Source organism: Salmo salar, chromosome 15 (assembly GCF_965601325.2).
Source record: "Salmo salar chromosome 15, fSalSal1, whole genome shotgun sequence".
Lineage (NCBI taxonomy): Eukaryota > Metazoa > Chordata > Actinopteri > Salmoniformes > Salmonidae > Salmo > Salmo salar.
The window spans coordinates 58,338,620-58,364,756 of NC_138305.1; the positions used below are offsets into that span (position 1 = coordinate 58,338,620).

A 26,137-nucleotide genomic window follows, 5' to 3' on the forward strand; every position below is an offset into this window, starting at 1 on the left:
AAACTAATCCTCAAACCCTTGATTAGTTAAATAAGGTGTGTCCGTGCTGGGCTGGAGCAAAAGCCTGCACGCCCTTCTGGGCCCACTCCCCCAGGTCTCGTTAAGGCAGCTAGCCAGTGTTTGTCCCTGATATCCAGAGATAGTGTTTTAGTTTTCTGCTTGTTGAGGTAATTCACTCAGCTCTATTTTTTTAGTACGGATGTAATAGATGTAGAGTGGATGAATGCTGCCGTTTCACTTTCCAAAGGACACACTGGTGGTTAGGGATAAGAATAGTAAAATGTCAGACACCTTCGGCCAATCAGTAGAGGTGGTACTGGCACTCAGCCAGTGAGGAAAAGCCTTGTTGACAGGTCCGCAGTGCGTAAGGAGATGATTGGCAGGTCAAATATGGATAAGGAGCAGAGGGAGATGGAGTCAGAGAATGCAGGAATGTGCATGTTAGCTGGTTATTTTGGGGAAGACGTGAAAGGCATGGTAGTTATGCGTGTGTGTGTGTGTGTCACTGCCACTCCATCTCCCTCCCTCCTCTGGTGTTGGGGAAGCTACTCTGAAAATGTGGTTCACCAAGCTACCAATTACTTCACACTGGAAGAAGTTAAGCTACTGTAACAACTCCGTGGAGGAGTGGGGTGGTAGTGCAAAACCAAGAGTCAGACGAGGCAATGCCGTTCTCAAACAGGGATTTATTTAACTCAAAATGTTTGACAGGTAGGGGAATCTCCAGGTCCTAAAAGAATGTTCACTCAAATGTAAAACCTTAAAATCAAGTACTGGCCCTTTCACAGCGATAACTAAACTTAAATAGCTGGGGAAGATAATATTTAACCCCAAGACAGAGAGAACTTCAAACCTTAGGCATATTAGGGTGCTGGCTGGTCCAACAATTATGACAGAGCTTCAACGGGTCCTTCTCCCAGCTCTCTCTCCCTCTTCTTTGGTATTATGGCAGTCCCCAAACAAGATAGGTGCATGCCGCCACCTACTGTATTGGCTTTGCATCAGCCTACTATTCTGTAGTATGAATTCATTACAATTTGAAAAAATAATAATAATTACCCTACCAGCTAACCCTGCACCCATTACAACCTCAGCACTATTCCACTACTTTGGCCCTATCAGATACTACTTCAGACCAGTAGCCTGGGAGGACGGGACACTATCGTTCAAAACATCTTGTAACTATTCTGCTGTAAAATTCCGTACACCCAAGTACACTATATACAAAAATATATGTGGACACCCCTTCAAATTAGTGGATTCAGCCATACCCGTTGCTGACAGGTGAATATTTTTTTTTAAAGAGCACACAGCCATGCAATCTCCATAGACAAACATTGGCAGTAGAATGGCCTTACTGAAGAGCCCAGTGACTTTCAACGTGGCACCGTCATAGGATGCCACCTTTTCAACAAGTCAGGACATCAAATTTCTGTCCTGCTAGAGCTGCCCCTAACAACTGTAAGTGCTGTTATTGTGAAGTGGAAACGTCTTGGAGCAACAGCTCAGCGGAAGGCCACACAAGCTTAAAAGCGCGTAAAAATCATCTTTCCTCAGTTGCAACACTCACTACCAAGTCCCAAACTGCCTCTGGAAGCAACGTCAGCACAAGAACTGTTAGGAGTTTTGTGAAATGGGTTTCCGTAGCCGAGCAACCCATACACAAGCCTCAGATCACCATGCACAATGCCAAGCGTCGGCTGGAGTGGTGTAAAGCTCTCCGCCATTGGACTCTGGAGCACTGGAAACGCGTTCTCTGGAGTGATGAATCACGCTTCCTCATCTGGCAGGCCAACGGACAAATCTGGGTTTGGCAGATGCCAGGAGAACGCTACCTGCCCTAATGCATAGTACCAACTGTAAAGTTTGGTGGAGCTCGGTGTGAAAGAATGTGACTGGCCTGCACAGAGCCCTGACCTCAACTGCATCGAACACCTTTGGGATTAATTGGAACGCCGACTGCGAGCCAGGCCTAGTCGCCCAACATCAGTGCCCGACCCCACTAATGCTCTTGTGGCTGAATGGAAGCAAGTCCCTGCAGCAATGTTGCAACATCTAGTGGAAAGCCTTCCCAGAAGAGCAGAGGCTGTTTATAGCAGCAAAGGGGGGGGGGGGGGGGGGGGGGGGAGAGACAAACTCCATATTAATACCCATGATTTTGGAATGAGATGTTAGATAACCAGGTGTCCACATACTTTTGGTCATGTAGTGTACATCTCTGCAGCTGCCGCCACAACATCTATCCTTATCCTCTGTGATTTAAATTCCATTCCTGCGGTACAAATTGACAACCATGGCCATGAACGCCCCCCCCCCCCAAAAAAATAATCTTATTGAAGCACGTTATTACTATCACTCTATTGGCCTCGGCCTACTCACCGATGCTACACATTCCTATGTCTCATGTGCTCAATCTCACTCTTACACACTGCTGCCACATGACCATAAGCTTGACACCTAAAACACCGTACTGGACTCGGGTCTAAAGTTCTCAGAGGATAACAGACACATCCTAACTTGACTTTATCTGGTAAAGACTCTGCATCACCGGGTCTGAGTCACACCAAACGGCGGGCTTCACAGACAACTGGAATCTTCAACTTTAGTTGATCCTCCTCAACGCCACTCGAGTTATCACTATTTTCGATGGCTCCCTACTCAGGAGAGGAAAGCAAGTCACAGTTCTTGTCCTCAGTCGAAGTGGCGCGAAGTGCCTGCTCCCTCTGGACGGCAGAAACGCAACAAAAATAAAATCAACACGAGTGACTTTCACCGACCCAACCTCTTCTCCATCCAACTTGACACCACATATTGATCTGCCTGAAGGCAAGGATCCATTTTCTCAAAGAAATCTCACTCCCACTGAGCCAGAATCATCATGTTGATCATCAGGACGAGGTTCAAACTCGGCTGTCTTCACCGCACCTGCCACCGCAGTTAATTCATCCTCACTCTCATCACTTTCAGTTTCCTTCTGTAGCTCTTCTAAAAGTGATGTGTGATCCACCACTCCATATTCACTCAAAACATGTTCCACTTTTCTCATTTTTTTCCTGTCTGCCATCTTCTCCTTTATGAGATCTTCCATAATGCTTGTGCATTTCCCCATTCCATATTTACTTATAATATGCTCCACTTTTTTTCCTGTCCTCCTTCTTCCCCCCCCCACACCTCAAGGCCACCCACAATCGGCTACACACTGGCCTCATTGACCTCTCTCCCCCTTGTGCATGCCACTGCATGGTCTATATACTGCTGCTGCAGCCCTAATTGCAGCCAGGTGTCTAAGGTGTGCAGCTGCAGTCAATTAAGTCTCTGTGAATATTTGCCATATTTGCCAGAGTCATTTCACCACCAGTTGGGGCCAAAAGCGGGTCTTTCCCAGCCCTACGCCCCTCGGGTGCTCACTAAAGCAAACAATATTGTTAACTTAACAAAAAAAATGTAGTTCACTACATCCAAACTACTTAGTAAAAAAATATGCATATGTACATCTGAAATGTCATGGACAACAAATTGGAAGAACAGATCACTTTGGGGTCATATGAATAACAGAATGTGTAATTTAGCCTATTCTCCCTTTCTTCTCATGTGAGAATAGGCTGATTGCATACTTCACCCATATTTTAGTGAGCCACTGAAAATGTAGTCAAATAATTAGTTGAACTACAGTATATGTAGTGCACTACTCCCCAACACTCCATCTCTTTCACCTCCTGACCACACCACCCTCCCTCCCTCCCTCCCTCCCTAAATCAGCCTAATGTCTTTCCTGAGGGACTGTAAGCAGATTGAATGAGAAAGACTCCATTAATCATTCTATCAGCTCTAGTTTGTGCAAATGTTAGTGCTACTTGTTGGGGTCCTCACTTTTTTTTCTTATCAGGCACTGTCACTGGTCAGAGCTACTTTATTGGGGTATTTGCATGGGCTCAGGTGCTCAGGTGCTCAGAGTCAGATAGATCTTCATATTTACTTAGACAGGGTTTCTTTGAAGGCACAAACACAAATTCACTAGCTTATTCCTCTCCTTAGCTTGTCTCTCTAACCATCTGTTCTGTCCCTCTGTCCACTCACCGTGGCTACTGCAGCTGGCCTTGCAGGGCTGGCCTTGCAGGGCTGGCCTGGCAGGGCTGGCCTGGCAGGGCTGGCCTGGCAGGGCTGGCCTGGCAGGGCTGGTCTGTGTGTGTTGCTGGATCTGGCTGGTACGACGGAGGTCCGGACCGGTGATACGGACAGACAGAGAAAACATTTGTTTCCACTAGAAGACAATGTTCCTACAGGGGAGAGAGACAGGAAGACAGGGATACAATAAGCTCCTTTCAGACCAAACCAACAGAGTGATGACAACATGGTGGATGACAACATGGTGGATCTATCTATCTGTGCATGTATGTATGTGCGTGCGTGCGTGCGTGTGTACGTATGTGCGTGGAGAACTATCCTCTTCCACAAACAAACAGATGACGTGGATTTGGAGAAATAAGTGATTGCGTGATTCAATGATTGCCCATCAAAGTGCCAGTGAATCATAAGTAGTGTTAAACGGCTAAAGTCTCTTGCTCAATTTCCACTCAAACCACGAAGCCCATCAACATTAATAGTATTATGAAACAAGCTTTGGGAAAGCAAATCTTCATCTCGCAGCTGAATGAAGTTGACACGTTTTCAACACCATAGTAGTTTGAATAAACAGCAGACCATCAACAAATGACATGCCAACTAATTGGTATGTGAAGTGTGTGTGCCCATGTGTGCCCCCATACAGTGTGTGTGTGTGTGTGTGTGTGTGTGTGTGTGTGTGTGTGTGTGTGTGTGTGCGTGCGCCCTCATAAAGTGTGGGTGTGGATAATGGAGGGCATTTTATTGTACTGCATAAACTAGGCTATAACATTGATTCTCTCTCCCACATGCACTTAACCTGTTTCTCCAGCTAGTTACCCCACTGCATAATGCATAAAGGAACATAAAGTACAGGTCAATGATGCTATAAGTGTTGAAGTGGGAGATATCTTGACTAGCCTGTGTCCTAATAACTGTGTGTGTGTGTGTGTGTGTGTGTGTGTGTGTGTGTGTGTGTGTGTGTGTGTGTGTGTGTGTGTGTGTGTGTGTGTGTGTGTGTGTGTGTGTGTGTGTGTGTGTGTGTGTGTGTGTGTGTGTGTGTGTGTGTGTGTGTGTGTGTGTGTGTGTGTGTGCGTTCGTGCGTGCGTGCGTGCCAATCACAATCAACCAAATTCTGGAATTTCGTGTGGAATGATGCTGTCGAATCAAGACACTTGTAGAATCTATGCCAAGGCGTATTGAAGCTGTTCTGGTGGCTCGTGGTGGCACAACGCCCTATTAAGAAACTTTACTGTATGCTGGTGTTTCCTTTATTTTGGCAGTTACCTGTATATCGACTTCATAATGTATGTATTCCTCTAATAGTGGGTTTGGACTGCTATGTCTGTTTATTGGGATTCCCAAGATTTTTCTAAAATCTTTTGCTGTTTTTTTCCAGGTTTGTCCGGGTTTTCCAGCATGTTTGGGAAAAAGAAGAAGAGGCTAGAGATTTCAGCTCCGTCTAACTTTGAGCACCGGGTCCACACTGGTTTCGACGAGCGGGAGCAGAAGTTCACAGGTCTGCCCCAGCAATGGCAGAGTCTCCTGGCAGACACAGCCAACAGACCCAAGCCCATGGTAGACCCCTCCTATATCACACCCATACAGCTGGCTCCTATGAAGGTAGAGTACCGGTGGACAAGTGGTGCTACTCAGTCTGTCTGTATTCTCAGATCCCTTTCTTTCTTTCTTTCTGTCTTTCTTTTTTCTTTCTCTGGGATTCTCTCTATACCTCTCCGTTTTGTCTGTCTGTCTGTCTGTCTGTCTGTCTGTCTGTCTGTCTGTCTGTCTGTCTGTCTGTCTGTCTGTCTGTCTGTCTGTCTGTCTGTCTGTCTGTCTGTCTGTCTGTCTGTCTGTCTGTCGTGTCTGTCTGTGTGTGTGTGTGTGTGTGTGTGTGTGTGTGTGTGTCTCTACTGTACCTATCTATACACACCCAGTGTCTTTGAGCACCAGTCTGGCTCCTTTCACCTGTTATGAGCTGTTATGTTGTCTTTATATGGAGGGAAGATGGGCAATTCTTCAACGACATGAGTACACACTTCCTCAAGACTCTAAGAAGCCGTAGACCTTGTAAGAAGAGATAGACATTGAACTTCTGATAGTACCTGAGCTATCCAGGAATACTAATCTATTAACAGATTGAATGTTACATCCTTCGGCTTTCCATTATTGATCCTGGGAGTGTCTATTACTTCCAGTCACTTACATACACTAACAACACTTAAGGTGATGATTGGATGGTCCTGAAAGACAAAGTTACTGTATTTTTGGCCAAGATTGTTGCCAAACGTGAAGATATCAAAAGCGCTGCCGTCCCAGCTAACAACAAACGTTCCCACAACTTTAGAGAACTTAGTCTCATTAGGTCATTAACTAACTTTTTCATAGGAATGTTCCCGTGCTGTGCAAGGAATGTTTGCAAGAGACCATTCCCTTTATGTCAAATAAAACGGACCCAGAACGTGGTTATTGTGTTCTAGACACGTTTAACGAGAACATTGCAGGAACATTTGTGTCCAGTTTTCTGTGGGTTAGGAGAATATTCCATCAACATCCCACCAAACATACACAGAACATGGTTGTCATGTTCTCGGAACAAAAGCTATTCATGTCCTAGACATGTAAAAGTTGAACATTCACGTATCCAGCTTTCTGTGGATTAGGAGAATATTCCATCAATGTCCCACCAAACACGGTTGCCATGTTCCCAGAATATATATTATTTGGAGAATATTTCATCAATTGATCACATCTTGTTACTGAGCCAGTCAAGGCCCTGATTTATCCGTTCATAGCACTTTGTCTGTCAAAGATACTCACACACAGTGCCTTGAACATACAGTACATGTTCATTTATACAGTAATTATTATTCAACATGTCCTCACCTGGGATTTGAACTCACATCTTCTTGGTCGACGGTGCTCCAATCTTCCTGCTATGCCACCATGGCCGTGTCATGTATCAGTTAATCTGACTATTCTCACTTTTTCTTACTTATTGAAGGGCTTTCTGTCTAGTTGTCTAATGTTGGAGGGACATATTCACTTGCTTTAATGATACCCCTGAATCACTATGATCAATTCAATCTTTGATTGAGTGTACTTTTAACAGAGTTGAGATTCACTTCAAAGTGCATTCACCCTATTGCTTACGCCTATCAAGTTGTTTAAGATCTTCACAAATGCCTATGGAGGGTTTAATCTTGACAGGGCCTAACTGTACTGGCCCAATAATTACATTGTGTAGTGATATTCCTTATAGGGACAGTGGTTAGGGCATTTCTCATTGGTGCTGTTGGCCTGGGTTCGAGACCCTCTACCGGAGCCCCCCTACTCTCACATTCTTAGCAATACATGCTAATGTCATTATTGCGCTTTTGAAATGCATTTATCAACCATTCCAATTGTTTATATGGATATTTCATTAGAGCACTTGGAAATGTCATTTTTGAATCTTTCTTTATTGTCATAATGGTTTATAGATTTCTCCTCTTTCACACATCTCTGGAACTGGCTACCAGCTTTGTGCGCAACCTTCAATGCTGCCTTTGCAGAGTTTCCATTTGACTAAAACGTTGTTCTCTTTCTCCTCGAATAACTCAAAATAACAGGAGCATTTCCACGAGGAACAGATTAAGCGGGTTTGCTACCCAGCTGCCGTCTTTCTTCTATTTTAAACTTTACGATAGGCTATTGGAAACAGATAAACCTATAGAATGAATTCCATTAGCATGAGGACAAGGCTTTAAGAAATATATGTAACATCCCGGTAGATATATCCTTCTGAAAGTAATATACAGGTTACTTGAAAAAGTAACTAACAATATTACAATATTTGAAGACAGTTACTTGTTATATTACTCTGTTACTCATAAAAGTAACTGTAAGTAATTATTACCCCAACACTGGTCTGAAGTGATCCTGTTGGAATTTGTCTATTTTTACACATTAAAACTTGGAGATGGAACTCTATGTTCTGTATTGTTTTGGTATAACTGGCGTCATCATTGCTTAAATGGCAAACGTGAGAATGTACAGACACGCTACTGTAAATATACACATTGATGACATTCTGAGAATGTGGAAACCATGTTCTGGGTACACAGTGTGTTTCTATCAGAAGCAACACTACCACCTGGGTCATGTATCGGCAACAAGTTCGGACTGTTCCAGATAGAATGGTATATGGTATTTGTGCTGTGGATTTCAAGAAGACACAGAGCATTCTCTTTGAGGTGCTTAGCTTTCAATGCAAAAACAAATTTGAATTAGATCAGATCGGTGTGTTGTAACTGTTGCCAAATAATGACATTAACATACTGTATGTTGCCAAGGAAGTGAGAGTAGGGTGAATCCCCTAAGCGGGTCTCAAAACCAGGCCACCAGGACCAATGACAAACACCCTAACCACTCTCCCAATAAGGTATACAGTATCTTTAGGGCATGTGCTTATTGGGCCAGTACAGTTCGACCCTGTCCAGATGACCTGTTGGAATACTCTCCTAAACCTCAAAAAACTGGACACGGGAATGTTCTTGCAACATCCCATGAAAAGTGTCTTGAACGTTAATGTTGTATATTCTGAGAACATTGTAACCATGTTCTAGATAAGTTCTACTTGACATTTAGGGGAATATTCTCCTAACTTTAACACTAAACATGCAAAAAAGGTTCTCAGAAGGTTTTTGCTAACATAGCTAGAGTGTTCCCCTAACTCATGGAAAACTGGAAACAAACATTAGGGGAACATTACGGGTAACAAAAACGTTCTCTCTCCCTAGAATTGTTAGCTGGGGTAACTAGTAATGGTTCAGTGAAATTCAATATCCTATCATTCTGCTTGACAAAACAATACAATCTCTTTGCAGATGACACTGTGAGATGAATTGCCCATGTTTCCTCCACCTCTGTGACTGTGTTCCTCCTTGTCCCTGCCTCTTCTGAGTGTCTCCCAATGCTGTGTTGTTGTTCAATTATTATTTATATTGTCGTTTTCTTCCGATAGGGGCAGATACAATTAATAACATAGACGCATTGAATCTTATACAGTCAGATGCATTCCACCATCGCGCTATTGCCTATGCGTGTTTATGTAGAAGCAGTCCTTGAAGTTGTAGTGCTTGTTTAAAATACTCTACTCCTTTAGGAAGCATCAGAGTGGCTTCTGAAGGGATTCTATCCATTATGCCCAGGCTGTTAGCTGTTGTTGTACCTAGGGGTCCCAGCCAGTGGTAGTGTCAGTCCTACTCCCTGTCTGTGGTGTCCCCTTCATACTGCATGTGTGGCTCTCGGCCCTCAGCCCTTACACCCTGTGTCCTGTGTGTCACTACACCTGCTTTTATTTACTGTTATTACACGCTGTGCAATGAACTGACACAAGCCAACGACACACACGACACGGACATACACTTTATCGTTTCAGCAACTGTTTTGATATTTAACAATCAAACTGAATAGCTGCCACTGCTCAAATGAAGAAAAAAAAAAGAATCGTTCTTGATTGTCAACAACAGTGCAAATAATCCTTAAAGAGAAGCACTTAGTTAGGTGTCACATCAGACTTACAGTAATGGTGAGCTGGCACATCACAAACAGAGACATTCAAGGACGTTTCATCTAAATATTCTTATAGCAGTAGACCATCATCTTAGATAAAGAAATAAGCAGCAACTTGCTTAGTTAGCTGTACTAGTTCTCAATTGACCAGTATTGAAATGCTCCCTATTTAACAGTGGTCTACTGCGCAACTCTAGCTACATTTGTAGCGGTAGCTTGTTTAAAGCAATGGGACATAGGTTATTATCTTCAGGATTAGCCACTAAGCTAGGCTAGTTTATGAAGAGCCACGGGCATTCGGGAGAATAGGATCAAGAGGACATCACAGGATATGACATCAGATATATAGTTAAATACTTCCTGTCTAACCTCTAACCTCAATTTACTTTCTACCACTAGCTTAATAAAGGTTTTAGACAGCGGCAGCAAGTACACAAAAAACGTTTCTTGTGAAACTTGATCTTTCTAGAACAGCACTGTTGCCATTGGAGATATCTCTGAAGAGGGGAAAACAAGACTTTAATTATCTTACTCTCTTCACAGATATCTCCCAAGAAAATCCGGTCGGCCGAAACACCGTTGCGAAAAGTATGACTTCTACTACCCTTCAATTCCCTTCTCTGTTCTTCTCTTTTCTCTTCCTTTTTCGGTCACACACTATCACAACCACAAGCCTCTGTTTTCTTTTACTACATGTTTCCGGCACTACCTGGCCACATGCATTCAGTCGGAGGAAGTGTGTTAAGGTTGTGGTAGGGGAGGGGCAGTAGTACATATTACATATTTTTGCTAGTTCTTCTTTTCAATCATACGCATGACCCCGAAAAGTCACTAATCTGTAACCCTAGCAGAATGTTGTTTTATTTTTATTTGTACATAGTATTTATTTCCGAGTGCTAGCATTGATGTGCTGATATGGATGTGAAGTGCGTGCTCCCATGGCCTGCTATACAGAGCTGACATGGGTTCAAATACTATTTTAAATAGTTTTTTTAATACTGCAACGGCGCTTGATTGAGCTTGACTGTTGCCATGAAACCAATAGAAAAGCCTAGAACGTGTAAACCCCACCCACCTGGCCTTCCAAGCAGGCTAAAGCAAGTTGTAAAAGTATTTGAAAGATTTCAAAAAGTATTTGAACCCAGGTTTGATACAGAGCCAGAAGGGAAACAGATCATAAGGGTTTTGCATGTTTTTCAGAACCCTCTCTGCCCTTCTCCAGAACCTTCCCTGCTCAGCCAACAACTAACTAACCGACTGGCCTGAGCCAGTCCCATTACTCAGATCCACCTCGCATACACACAAACCCGCACACACACACTGCAGCTCCTCTCATCCGGTAACTCATCAATGTTTCTCTCCACATAAATGAATGACATATGATGTGCAGTCTCTGGGTCGTGAAGGGACGATACGGAATAATCATTTTTTCCTATTTCAAGATGAACAGTAGGGTCTCTTAATGTTTTAGAAATGGCTTATAAATAGTTCATAAGTGGTATATAAATGATTGATTCCGTGATTTCAATCATGTTTCTCTGTTTTTGAGAGCAAAGGCAAAGGTATCAGCGATTGTAGCGAACCAAACAACAATATTGTTGCTTTCCCTTTCTCTCTCCTCCTCTCCTCTCGTCCCTCCTCTTTCTCATCTCTCCTGTCTTTGTTGGTCTCATTAGAGGCATGTGCATCCATATGTGTGTTTGTGTGCCTGTGTGCCTGTGTGTGTGTGTGTGTGTGTGTGTGTGTGTGTGTGTGTGTGTGTGTGTGTGTGTGTGTGTGTGTGTGTGTGTGTGTGTGTGTGCGCGCGAGTGTGTGTATGGCTGAGTCACAGGGTGGGTTGTGCTATATTTATCTCTCTGTGTTTGTCTGATGTCCCTCTCTCTTTGTTGTAATGACACATGAGTGATGCTACTCTACCTCTGGCTGGCAGGCTCCCCCAGCACTGTGTCGAGATGTATGTGTGTGTGTATGTGTGTGTGTGTGTGTGTATGTGTGTATGTGTGTGTATCTATGTGTGTGTTCCTTTGCCTGGCAGTCTCCTAGCCTTCTCACTGGTACTGTAAAGGGGACAGAGGATAAGGTCAGTGTGATGTGTGTGTGTTTTGGTAGGGTTAGGAAGGTTGGTGCGGTCATTGTTGCTCAAATAACTCCCTACATCGCCCTCTGGCTGGCACTCATAGTTTATTCATCGTCTCCCCTTCATTCTCTCCTCTCCTTTCTACCCTACTTCCCTTCTTCCCATCTGTTCTCTCCCCCCCCCCACACACACACACTTTCTCTCCTTTAGAAGGTTTGGGTCCGTATGCACTCTCTCCCAGATGGAAGTGCTCCATATCACTCCCTTTATTCTTTATTCTTACCCCCCTTCTCATCCAACCCCCATCCCCCAGAAGTAGGCTAACGCAAAGCGCTAACAGCATTCCCATGTCTAAAACATCTCTGTGGCCCTGAGGGAGAGAGTGAGCTACAGTAGCTGCCTTTGGGTTAGAGAGATAGAGCTAGCCATTGGATTATCGGTGGTGGTGAGATGTTTTTGTATTCTTGAGCCCACCACCAACCCCCTTCTTCAGAGGACGACTTTATTACCATGCTTCGTAATATTAAGGTTGGTCGTTTTTTTGTTGTTGTTGTATTATGAATATTATTGGATCTGTTATTTTCCCTCTTCTCTTTTCAAAAAGCTATCCAATGTTTGCCTATGGTCAAGTTCTCCTGTTTGACAGCATTGTATACTCTGGCAGTGAGAGGGTTAATGTCGGTGTGAGGATCATGCAGCACGTTAGCTTGACACCCTCATGGTGCCAGATCCTGTGAAGTACTGGGGATAATTGACCCTGAAGGGTAGTAACACAGGGACAGTGGTGTGTGTGTTTATGGAGATGGGGGTGGGGGGGAGGGGGGGGTTCTATATCCTCAGCTGTGTCCCTGGTTCACAGTAAGGCAGTGAGAAACTGTAAATGGTACTGGGGCAGATAGACTGGGACGGGACAAAGTCAGTGTGACTATATACCGGCTGATGGTAGCATTCTGAGATTTACAACTGGGCTGGGATAGGGAGAGTAGCATGGTATAGACTTAAAGTAGATCAGTCACAAGGACTATGCTATAGACTTAGCAAGAGTAGAGCAGTAGGTCAGTGTGTGTGAGAGACTGGTACACTGAAAACAATATGGTCCAGTGAAGGCATATAGCCCATTGAGAAGTGTGTGTACAGTAATACTTCTGTGAGAGATTGTGGTGTGTGTGTTGGGTTGTCTACTGGAAATGTCAGTGGCTCAGTGACAGGGTCATTGACAACAGGACGTCACTGCACCGTGCCAATCCCCTGGCATGTGACGGGGGAAAACAGATCTGGATAGGAGCTGTGTGTGTGTGTGTGTGTGTGTGTGTGTGTGTGTGTGTGTGTGTGTGTGTGTGTGTGTGTGTGTGTGTGTGTGTGTGTGTGTGTGTGTGTGTGTGTGTGTGTGTGGTGTGTGTGTGTGTGTGTGTGTGTGTGTGTGCCTGTGTGCGTGTGCGTGTGTGTGTGCTCGTGTGTGTGTGCATGCTGGCATGTGAGAGTGGAGGGCGTGCTGGGTTCCAGGAGTTGCAGCTGGGCAGAGTGAGTTATGGTGGGGGTAGATGGGGGTGGGTATAAGGAGGACCTAGAGGCCCAGACACAGACCACAGATGAGAGGGGAAAGCGTTGGCTGGGCCAGAGGAGAAGACAGGAAGAGAGACAGGGACTACCAGTGTCAATGTGTGAGAGAGAGAGAGCTACAACACTGGAGTCCCACAGAGAAACGATTCATACACTCTCACAGGTGGAGTATTATGGCTGTTCAAGTTGTGTCAACAACCGTTGATACGCTGGTAAAGGTTTAATATGTCATTTATTTCATGGGGGAGTTTCTCTGTCAGCAAACTGAAGTGTTGGGTGCATGTTGTTAGGTTAAGTCGGAGTTTAGGGTCTTCAAACGTGCTGTTTCCTTTGCTGTGAATTGTGTGGTCACACTATGCAGTGTGTTGATGTGTTCTCTACTGCGATCAGCTATTTGGAGGGTGAAGTATTCATGTTCATCCACAGTGTTTTCATGGGCTTATATAGTGGTTAACTGTCACCTTACAGTGTCTGACTGAAATCGATGAATTAGAAGTGCTGTTTAGGAGAAGTGTGACGTTTGGTGCAAGTATGACAGAGTTATTTTGGTTCAGGAGCAGCGCTCAGGTGCTATGATATCTGCCCTTAAACCGGATGGGACCAGGAGGGAGGGAGAGAGAGAGAAAGAGAGAGTGTCAGGTGCCGAAACGACTATTTGAACAGTGAAGTGTAGGGTTAAAGAGTTGACACGTTACACAGAGCACCAAGACACAATTCATCTTACCACTGGAGGTGTTAATGGCACTGGACTCTCTCCAAATCAACTTCCTCCACTGAGAATGGATAGTACTCAGAGTGTTCAGTTGAAAGTACCCCAGACTTCATATGATCTATCTGTCAATGAATTGCATAACTGTATTACTTTGCTTCAATAATGAATGACTAATGAATAATAGTTTGCCCAGTGTTGGTTGTTGAAAGGTCACTTATTTTATTATATCATTTTCCGGTGTCTATTATCTGCATGTCAATTTGATTGTACTCCGAATTTGGTTTCATCTTTGTATTTGCAAACACGTACGCACGCACGTACTCACACACACACACACACACACACACACACACACACACACACACACACACACACACACACACACACACACACACACACACACACACACACACACACACACACACACACACACACACAAACTCCTAGACAGAGAGAGCATCTGCATTTCTTGGCAGTCATAGAGGCTGAAGTGGATGGCATTGATTTAAGCCTCTCTTTATCTTTCTTTACCTCCATCCTCTCCTCCACCTCCTCATTCTCTCGCTCTGTGTTCGTCTCTCATTCCTGTCATTCACAGACACAGTCTCTAAATCTCAGAGCTGTCGGAGTCACGGTCAGAGAGATTTGACACACTCACACACACACACTCTGTGTCTACATTGGAGGTGGATCATTCTTCGGTCTCATTGTGACTGTGCACTCAGTTGACCAAATCAGCGGTGGTGGATTCATTGTATGGGTCTACTGCACCCCCTGGTGGTTAGTTTTAGCCTGTCCCTGTGACTCCCCTGTTACACCGTAGAAATACATTGAGGACCTACTGTATCTACCCTTATGCTCACTGGCCCTAGTTAGGAGGACACCATGTGGCACAACAATGTATTGTGAAAGTCAAAGTGATATGGTATCCATGGCTTTCTACTGTCAGTAGCCTGAACACCAATGAGACAAGGAGAGGAAGATAGGCAAGACAATGAGACAGAGCTGAAGCTTTCTGATATCACAAATTGACTATGTGGGTCTATTGTACTGTACTGTACTCACCTTCCATTTCTCCCTCCCATAACTTATCTTGACATATAGACATATAGATTTCAATATGCAGCAATGTATATTCAACTAAACCCTACTCAGGTATAACTCATGTCTGGTTCAATTGGTTTTGATATATTCTCCTTTATCGCCTACAGTGACTGACCTTGGGAGACTGAAGGTATGTGTGTGTGTGTGTGTGTGTGTGTGTGTGTGTGTGTGTGTGTGTGTGTGTGTGTGTGTGTGTGTGTGTGTGTGTGTGTGTGTGTGTGTGTGTGTGTGTGGTGAAAGACAGAGAGAGAGTTAAAGGAAGAATAAGTGAAGTTAACTTTCTGACAGGACTTGGACTTAGATTAATGACTGTCCGTGTGTAATTAAGGCATGGTGAGTGGCTGTCTATCTGGCTGTGTGAGTGTGCACGTGTGCTTGCATGTGTGTGTTTGTGCGTCCGTGCGTGCGTGCGTGTGTGTGAAATGTAACCAGAGGGAGCTCCTGTCTCTCTCAAAGCAGTGAGAAGAAGATAACACTGGGATGCTCCTACTAGAGAGCCCTAATTGATCTCCTCGTCTCTGTGCGGAGGCCAGTGGATCAGGAAGTTTCAGTGACAGTGATAAACTCATTGAAAAACTCCTAGAGAAGCTCCTCGAGGCAGAGAGATTTTGGATTTTATTTACGACATCACTATTGATTCATTGCCTCTTCCATCCACGGCTGTTCATAGCCAAACATCAGTGTTTGCCAGCAAACAATTCTTGGTTACAAGGTCTGCATTATGCACTTAAGGGATACAGCCATATGCTTGTCTTTGATGTGATCTGTAACACCCACTAGCCTCTATGTGGTGAGTATCTAATGTAGGCCTAGCATGACTCATGGATCCTGGGGCTGGTAGTAGAGTATTTCCCCAGAGAGGTCAGGGGGAATGGGTCAGAGTGGTTTCAGCTGTGGCCTGGATCACATCACATCAGAGGAACACAGTAAACACACACACAGAACCGCTAGGCCTGGGGTCTTTTCTGGGCTGCCCTAGTCTCCCGGGGGGAAATGACACATCCTACATCTAACAAACAGAAATACAATTCTAAATAGGCAGCCATATGTGTTTGTTTGTTGTTGTGTCGTTACAATAGTCACAAGAGTTGGCTAAAGCACAGATTTGTCCAGGCTAATATCTCTGCTCTAGGGCCAGGGGCCTCATTTATAACCGTTGCGTAAATTTCACACTAAATATCTGCGTGCGCCATTTCTGAAAAGAATAAGTAAGTAGAAAAATATTGTGATTTATAAACTTGGTGTTTATAAACGCCATTCATACTCATGTTTCTAGCAACATGTATGCCCTGCCCACCTGAGATGTGTTTTTTTTCTGCCTTCTATTTCCTGTGTTGGAGGTGTGCAAAATCCAGTTGTCACTTAAACCTTGCTGTGTTGATTGCTTTCATTTGACTTCTGCGACTCTTTCATACTCTTCATACGCTTGTGCCTGATGTTTTGTCCCGTTAACGCTACTACCGCGGAAAGGTCTGTAATGACCTGTCAAACACGCCCCGGTAATGGCTGAAATGGGCTCAATGGAATACATTGTCCTACCGTTGAATCTATAACGCTAAAGCTTCGTCAGGGATTTAACATTTCAACACTTACATTACAAGAACGAGAAGAAAGATGACTTTATTTTGATGGGTGTTCATTTTTAGTTGGTTTAAAAAAAAAAAAAAAAGTAATTTAATGTGTGTAGAGTCATTATAAATGTATGTGCATATTATGTGTGTGTGAGCAAATGATTGCGTGAGTATTTGTGTGTGTGTTGGAGTGTCAGTGTGTGTGAGTGTGTAGGACCTTGTGAGTGTGCATAGAGAAAGTGCAAAAATTCAAATAAAATAAAATACAAGGGTCAACTCAGATAGTCTGGGTAGCCATTTTGTTAGCTATTTAGCAGTCTTATGGCTTAGGGATAGAAGCTGTTCAGGAGCCTGTTGGTGTCAGACTTGATGCACCGGTACCGCTTGCCATGCGGAAGCAAAGGGAACAGTCTATGGCTTGGGTGGCTCGAGTCTTTGTAACGATTTTTGGGCTTGCCTTTCACACCGCCTGATATAGAGGTCCTGGATGGCAGGGAGCTTGGCCCCAGTGATGTATTGGGCTGTCCGCACCACCTTCTGTAGCACCATATGATCAAGGGCTGTGCTATTGCTATACCAAGCAGTGATGCAACCAGTCAAGATGCTCTCAATGGTACAGCTGTATAACTTTTTGAGGATTTAAGGGCCCATGCCAAGCTTTTTCAACCTCCTGAGAGGGAACAGGTGCTGTCGCGCCTTCTTCATTTCGTAATGAAGCCGGTGACAGAGGTGGTTAGCCCATTGATGTTATTGGTGGAGTCTTTGAAACATATTACAATCAGCGCTAGCAAAGCAGTCCTGGTGCATAATCTCTGATTCTGGTGACCATTTCTCAACAGTGTGAGTCACGGGTAATTCCTGTTTGAGCTTCTGCTTGTAAACAGGAGACAGGAGTATGGAGTAATGATCTGATTTGCCAAATGGAAGACGAGAGTGGGCCTTCTATGCTTGATTGTGGGTAGAATAATAGTGGTCTAGGACTTTATCGCCTTTGGTGGCAAGGGAGATGTGTTGATGGAAGTTGGGAATCACATGTCTTAATGACGAAGATTTAAAATCACAGCCTCTGGATGTAAGTTTTCCTGCTTGTTCATAGCTTTGTACAGTTCGCTAAGTGCCAGCTTGTTATTTTTCTTGTCCTGAGGTGGAATGTATACAACAGTCACGATAACAGCTGAAAACTCCCTCAGGAGGTAGAAGGGTCAGCATTTGACCATCAGGCCAGGGGCGGAAATCCCGGGGGGGGGACGGGGGGGACACGACCCCCCCATCCTGGGAAAAATATGATTTGTCCCCCCCAATATATCACTGAAACATAACTATGTAATTTAAATAATATGAATAATACGCAATGAAAGCAATTGTGCTGATTATAGACACTTAATAGCGCGTTTTTAAGTTTCAAAAGATTGCGACCCCCCCACCCTTTTCCTCACAATGGTTTGATCCACTGGCAAGGTAACAGAGGGGTCGTGTCTACTGTCCGAAAGGCACTCAATGAACGTAACTGACCTAAAGTTAATCCAGTCAATCGCGCACACACACTAGCTGAATATGCAGAGCTAGCACGCAAATATTAACTATTAAGCTAGCTAGTACCTATTCCATTTATGTGGCCTCGTCAAAGATGGAATCTTTGCTATCGTCAATGTATTCCGAGATCAACATGCAGATGATGTAAGTTAGTGCTTCAAAGTCCCTGTGATAAGGTTAGCGATAAACTGAAGTCCAAACTGAACAGAACTACACTCTTCTTCTACCATTGTCTTAAATATATTTAATGGTCTCGTTGCAAAAGCTAAATTGTCGCAAGGGAACTTTTATTTATTTATTTTATTTAACCCGGGTAGCAAAGATTATAGCAAACACCACTGAAACGGAATTGGTGCTCGCTTGCTTTGCAAATTCAATTATTGTTGGAAGCCAGCCAATATGAAACAAACTATTAAAATTACAAAAGGTTGCAGCATATGTTGTGTAAATGGTGAACTCATACAGCTGTCAACTCTTGTCATTTTAATCCGTTTCACATTTGCTAGCTACCTTTTAGATCGAAGCCCAAATAGAATGATAGAAGATGATAGAAGCCCATCTCCTACTGTAAATAACCTACACACTGTGTGTGTGTGTGTGTAGCCAGCCAGCCAGGTAGAAAAATGGCAGAAAAATAAAAGACGGACATCAGAGTATTTTTCAGTACACCAAAACGCAAAGTAAGAACCCTAGTAGCCTAATATCTCAAAGACTAGTTGATAAAATGTTCATAAGAAAGAAATGAAATTCTAATGGAAATGTTTCACAATGATGTCATTAGGCAGAGCAGGCAACAGATGGCACACAGACAGCAGAGTTGGGGACAGATCTGCAGGGACAGACTGGCAGAGACGGAGTCTCAGGTAAGTTTGTTGAGTCTTTGTTTGGCAACATTATGAAAGGTTCTCAATTTTTTTTACTTGTAAAATAGGAACATAATTGGAAAATGCCATGGATACCCCCACTCTCAACTTAAACTGGTGACTGAACTAAGATTTGTTAAAGGCAATGGTATTGCTGTTGTGAGTAGTTGTGTAGTTTTGGGTACCGGTAGTTAGGAGTACGGCAAACACCTTATTTCTTTGGTTCCTCAATATACATTTACCATATTACAATGTAGGCTATGTGTTACAGCACTACTTTTGGTGTCCCCCTCAGGAATTGCTCTTGAGAAAATTTCATGTAATTGTCCCCCCCAAAGTTGATATCAGATTTTCGCCCCTGCATCAGGCCTTCCAAGACGGGTGTACAATGGGTCGACACTTCCACCGCGCTCGAGTCAGCCCACCAGTTGTTGTTTATGAAGAGGCAAACCCCTCCCCCTTTCGATTTCCCTGACTCCATTGTCCTGTCCGCACGGTGAATGTAGAATCCATCAAGTTGGATAGCCAAGGGAAAGCCAGCCAATTCACGGACATAACCCCTTTCTTCCGGACAAGCTAAACACCTTCTTCACTTGCTTTGAGGAAAACAACACCAAGCCACCAATGTGGGCCACAGCCGCTTATGAGGACTGCGTGCTCCCAATATCCATGGCTGATGTTAGTAAGACATTCAAGCGTGTTTCCCTCGCAAGGCTGCCGGCCCAGATGGCATCCCAAGCCGCATCCTCAGAGCATGTGCAGAATTTTATGGACATACTGTATTCAATCTCTCCCTATCCCAGTCTGTTGTCATCACTTGCTTCAAGACGTCCACAATGGTTGCCGTACCCAAGAAAGCGAAGGTAACTGAACTAAATGACTATCACCCCGTAGCACTCACTTCTGCCATCATGAAGTGCTTTGAGAGTCTTGTTAAGGATCATACCACCTCCACCTTACCCTAGCCCCACTACAATTTGCATACCGCCCCAACAGATCCACAGATGACGCAATTGCCATCGAACTGCACTCAGATTTATGAACATTATGTTTGGTGTTTGGGATTCTGTGTTTTTATATATATTGATGGCTATTTTTCAGTGTTACTTTTGATTTTGATATCACATGGATTAGATTTTCTGCATCATTTATTTACAAAAAGTTTCAGATTTTTGTTATGAGGATGGAAAAAGACTACTCTTGAAATATTTTTGATATTTTCGTCAAAACAGAGATCAGGGTCCAGAGTAACTCCAAGGCCCTTCACAGTTTTATTTGAGATGACTGCACAATCATAGAGATTCATTGTCAAATCCAACAGCAGATCTCTTTGTTTCTTGGGACCTAGAATTAGCATCTCCGTTTTGTCCAAGGTTCAATGTAAAACATTTGCCGTCATCCACTTCCTTATGTCTGAAACACAGGCTGCCAGGGTATGCAATTTTGGGGCTTCACCATTTCATCTAAATTTACGACTGTGTGTTGTCTACATAGCAGTGAAAGTTGACATCACCGAATGACATCACCAAGAGGTAGAATATACAGAATATAGAGTATAGTGAAAACAATAGTGGTCCTAAAACGGAACCTTGAGGAACACTGAAACTTACCATTGATTTGTCAGAGGACAAACCATCCACAGAGACAAACTGATATCTTTCTAACAGATAAGATCTAAACCAAGAACTTGTCTGTGTAGACCAATTAGGGTTTCTAATCTCTCTAAAGGAATGTGGTGATTGATGGTGTCAAAAGCGGCACTAAGTTCTAGGAGCACGAGGACAGGCGCAGAACCTTGGTCTGATGCCATTAAATAGTCATTTACCACCTTCACGAATGTGGTCTCTGGACTACGATGGGGTCAAAAACTAGACTGGAGCGTTTAATTTGCATTATTTGTCTTCAGGAAGGCAGTGAGACAAAATTCACAAATTCTACAGCACGATGGCAGAGTCATGTCTTAAGTGTAAAACTAACAATGACTCAATAATTCATACTTTCTGGGAATGCTATAAAGTCCAAAAGTTATGAGCAGAGTTAGAAAGTTGACTGTCAGAAGTATTACAATGTAAACTTACTTTTAATCTGTCTGTCTGCATATTCCAAGACATGGCATATGGGGTGTAATCTTGAAAGAAAATGTATACTAAAACTTGGGAATCCATCAATCCACTATCATTAACATTTTGAGAAGAATGGGAAATTCACTATCGGCCGATTCGCATTTTTATTTTCCGGGTCAAGGTTTGGCTTTTTCAGGAGAGACTTTATTACTGCCACTTTTAGTGAGTTTGGTACACATCCAGAGGATAGGCAGACGTTTATTATGTTCAACACAGGAGGGCCAAGCACAGGAAGTAGCTCTTTCAGTAGTTTAGTTGGAATAGGGCCCAGTAGACAGCTGGAATGTTTAGAGGCCATGACTATTTTCGTGAATATGTCGAGAGATACAGGATAAAAAAAACTTGATCCGAGGTCCTGGCAGTTCTGTGCATACTCAGGACAACAGATTTTTGAAGAAATATGGAGATTCAAATAGGAGTCCTTAATTTGTTTTATAATGATCATGATCTTTTCGTTGAAGAAGTTCATGAATTCATCACTGCTGAAATGAAGGCCATTTTCACTTGGGGAATGCTGCTTTTTAGCTTTGCATCGAAAATACATTTTGGGTTGTTTTTATTCTCCTCATCCAGGTTGGAAAAGTAGGCTGATTGAGCAGCAGTGAGAGCTTTTCGATATTGCACGGTACTGTCTTTCCAAGCTAGTCGGAACTCCGTTCCAATTTTCTGGATACTTCCTTCAGGACTCTGGTCTTTTCTGCATACCAGTGAGCTAGTTTCTTGACTTTTTTTAATGTTGTTTTTAGCGGTGCGACTGCATCTAGGGTATTACGCAAGGGAAGTCTGGAAGGGCATCTAGGAATCTTTGGGTTGTCCGAGAATTTATAGTGAGGCTTTGATAATCCTTGGTTGGGGTCTAAGCAAATGATTTGTTGCAATTGCAATTGTAATAAGATAGTGGTCCAATAGTCCAGGATTATGAGGAAAAACATTTAGGTCCACAATATTCCACGAGACAAAACTAGATCCAGGGTATGATTGTGGCAATGCGTAGGTCCTGAGACATGTTGGACAAAACCCACTGAGACAATAATGGCTCCAAAAGCCTTCTGAAGTGGGTCTGTGGACTTCTCCATGTGTATATTGAAGTCACCAAAAATTATAATATTATATGCCACGAGGTCTGATAGGAATTCAGGGAACTCAGTGAGGAACGCAGTATACAGCCCAGGAAGCCTGTAACAGAAGCTTTAAAAAAGTGATTGAGTAGATTTCATGACTAGAACCTAAAAAAATGAAAGCAGGGTTAAATGTTTTCAAAAATTGACATTTGCAGTCATTAATGTTTTAACAACACCTCCACCTTTATGGGATGCATGGGGGAAATGGTCACTAGTGTAACCAGAAGGAGAGGCCTCATTTAACGCAGTAAATTCATCAGCCCTTAAGCAATGTTTCAGTCAGGCCAATCCCATCAAGTTTATGATCAGTGATTAGTTCATTGAATATGACTGCCTTGGAAGTGATGAGGGATCTAACATTAAGTAGTCATATTTTGAGATGTAAGGTATTATCACAATCTCCTTAAAAAATGACGTATGGGGGAGGTTTTTATTCCAGTGAGATTGCTAAGGCGAACAACACCATGTTTAGTTTGGCCTGACCTAGATCGAGGGACATACATGGTCTTAATGGGGAGAACAGAGCTGACTACACTGACTGTGCTAGGGGCAGACTCCACTAAGCTGGCAGGCTGGCTAACAGCCTGCTGCCTGGCCTGCACCCTATTTCATTGGGGAGCTAGAGGAGTTAGAGCCCTGTCTATTTGATAGATAAAATCAGAGCACCCCTCCAGCCAGGATGGAGTCCATCACTCCTCAGGAGGCCAGGCTTGGTCCTGTTTGTGTGTGAGTCCCAGAAAGAGGGCCAATTATCTACAAATTAAATCTTTTGTTTGGGGCAGCAAACAGTTTTCCACCAGCGATTGAGTTGTGCGAGTCTGCTGTAGAGCTCATCACTACCCTTTACTGGGAGGGGCCAGAGAGAATTACTTAATGTCGACACATCTTTCTGGCTAAGTTACGCGCTGAAGCAAAGTTGCGCTTGGTGACCTCTGACTGTTTCATCCCAACATTGTTGGTGCCGACGTGGATAACAGTATCCCTATACTCTCTACAATTTCCAGTTTTAGCTTCAAAAAGCACCATCTTCGGATTAGCCTTTACGTCGGTAGCCTTGGCCCCTGGTAAACAATATATGATCGCTGGATGATTCTTTTTAAGTCTAATATTGCGGGTAATGGAGTCACCAATGACTAGGGATTTCAATTTGTCAGAGCTAATGGTGGCAGTCTTTAGCGGCTCAGACCCCATAACGGGTGGAGAAGAGACCTGAGAAGGCTCGGCTGAATGAGCGACGCCGGTTGAGCATGCAGGCAGCATTTCTTTCCACACTCTAAAAGTAAAAGGTTCCTTGAGTATCCTTGAGGGGTTCTTCAAATGTAATCTGTGGAGGAACCCCTATAAGTTCTTCAAAGAACCCCTTTTAATGGATCCTCAAAGAGCCTTTTGTGGTATTTTTTTTTTAACTTACCCCCCCTCCCCTGTTATTATAATGTTTGATTATTATTATAGTATTATTAATAATATAGGGCAGTATTAATAATATTAATAATACGCATAACAATAACACAATATTTTAGTTCTCAGTGTTTATTATGATTTTAGTGGAAAAGCAGAATAAAATAATCTAAATATGAGGTAAACTCCCAGCAGAGCCCCAAGTCCAATGGGTTTATCCTCTGGCGTGTTGATGTTAATGTGTTGATGTTCTCCGTATCCATAGACAGAATGATTTTGCAGTGCATGGTTATCGAACAGGTTTCCTGTTATATTCATCAGTGGTTTAGGGAGGGTGAAGTCTTTGCATCCAAAAAAATTGCAATTATACAGATGATTAATAAAATATGCACACGACAGTATTCATACCTTGGTTGTTGTGGTGAATGTGAATGAAAAAACCTGTTTTGATAATGGTGTTCATACACATACCTTGTCCATAATGTAGAGGCCTATGGGATATTCATTGACGAGGAAAGGAAGGAGGATGGTAAGTATGATACGCATACATACCAATACCAATTGACATACCTTTGTATGCCTCCTTGTCTGTATACCTGCAGACACAGACACAAAAGTGAGCAGTTCAGTCACCTGCACCCAATACAGCTAGCCTTCAACATATTCTTAAAGCCTACATATTCTTACCTCTTTGTTGATTGATATCCATTGAATTGTGTCCATTTTCTGTTTTCAAATAAAACCAAAATAAAATTGTATTGGTCACATACTGTCACGTCCTGACCAGCAGAGGGAGTAATTGTATTAGTTTTGGTCAGGACGTGGCAGAGGGTTTGTGTTTTGTATGTATTTCTACGTTCTGTCTAGTTTAGTTTTTCTATGTTTAGGTTTGGGTGTTGGACTCTCAATTGGAGGCAGGTGTTTCTAGTTGCCTCTGATTGAGAGTCCTATATATAGGTGTGTGTTTGGTTTGGGTTTTTGAAGGTAGTTGTATTTGCACTGCTGTTTGTTTAGCCTGCAAATCTGTTAGCTGTCGTTCTGTTTCTTGTTTTTTCCCATTACTCACTTTAAATAATAATATTTAAGTATGAGTATTCAGGTACCCGCTGCGCCTTGGTCTCATCTCTTCGACAGCCCTTACACATACATACAGTGGGGCAAAAAAGTATTTAGTCAGCCACCAATTGTGCAAGTTCTCCCACTTAAAAAGATGAGAGGCCTGTAATTTTCATCATAGGTACACTTCAACTATGACAGACAAAATGAGAAAAAAAATTCCACAAAATCACATTGTAGGATTTTTAATGAATTTATTTGCAAATTATGGTGGAAAATAAGTATTTGGTCAATAACAAAAGTTTATCTCAATACTTTGTTATATACCCTTTGTTGGCAATGACACAGGTCAAATGTTTTCTGTAAGTCTTCACAAGGTTTTCACACACTGTTGCTGGTATTTTGGCCCATTCCTCCATGCAGATCTCCTCTAGAGCAGTGATGTTTTGGGGCTGTCGCTGGGCAACACTGACTTTCAGCTCCCTCCAAAGATTTTCTATGGGGTTGAGATCTGGAGACTGGCTAGGCCACTCCAGGACCTTGAAATGCTTCTTACAAAGCCACTCCTTCATTGCCCGGGCGGTGTGTTTGGGATCATTGTCATGCTGAAAGACGCAGCCATGTTTCATCTTCAATGCCCTTGCTGATGGAAGGAGGTTTTCACTCAAAATCTCACGATACATGGCCCCATTCATTCTTTCCTTTACACGGATCAGTCGTCCTGGTCCCTTTGCAGAAAAACAGCCCCAAAGCAGGATGTTTCCACCCCCATGCTTCACAGTAGGTATGGTGTTCTTTGGATGCAACTCAGCATTCTCTGTCCTCCAAACACGACAAGTTGAGTTTTTACCAAAAAGTTATATTTTGGTTTCATCTGACATTCTCCCAATCCTCTTCTGGATCATCCAAATGCTCTCTAGCAAACTTCAGATGGGCCTGGACATGTACTGGCTTAAGCAGGGGGACACGTCTGGCACTGCAGGATTTGAGTCCCTGGCGGCGTAGTGTGTTACTGATGGTAGGCTTTGTTACTTTGGTCCCAGCTCTCTGCAGGTCATTCACTAGGTCCCCCCGTGTGGTTCTGTGATTTTTGCTCACCGTTCTTGTGATCATTTTTACCCCACGGGGTGAGATCTTGCGTGAAGCCCCAGATCGAGGGAGATTATCAGTGGTCTTGTATGTCTTCCATTTCCTAATAATTGCTCCCACAGTTGATTTCTTCAAACCAAGCTGCTTACCTATTGCAGATTCAGTCTTCCCAGCCTGGTGCAGGTCTACAATTTTGTTTCTGGTGTCCTTTGACAGCTCTTTGGTCTTGGCCATAGTGGAGTTTGGAGTGTGACTGTTTGAGGTTGTGGACAG

The 26,137-nt window shown here is 43.3% G+C and overlaps 1 protein-coding gene across 3 annotated transcripts in view; it reads left to right on the forward strand.

Moving 5' to 3' along the window:
* The window catches only part of LOC106571559 (serine/threonine-protein kinase PAK 5), a 119,643-nt gene that overhangs the window by 41,167 nt on the left and 52,339 nt on the right, over positions 1 to 26,137 (forward strand). For 2 of the 3 annotated variants that reach the window (XM_014144737.3, XM_014144736.3), the window contains exons 2-3: positions 5,501 to 5,724; positions 10,201 to 10,245. In XM_014144737.3, coding sequence (XP_014000212.1) covers positions 5,521 to 5,724; positions 10,201 to 10,245 — 249 coding nt within the window. In that variant the 5' untranslated portion in view covers positions 5,501 to 5,520. The remainder of the gene's footprint in view (positions 1 to 5,500; positions 5,725 to 10,200; positions 10,246 to 26,137) is intronic. The other variant, XM_082961914.1, reaches the window with a different exon arrangement.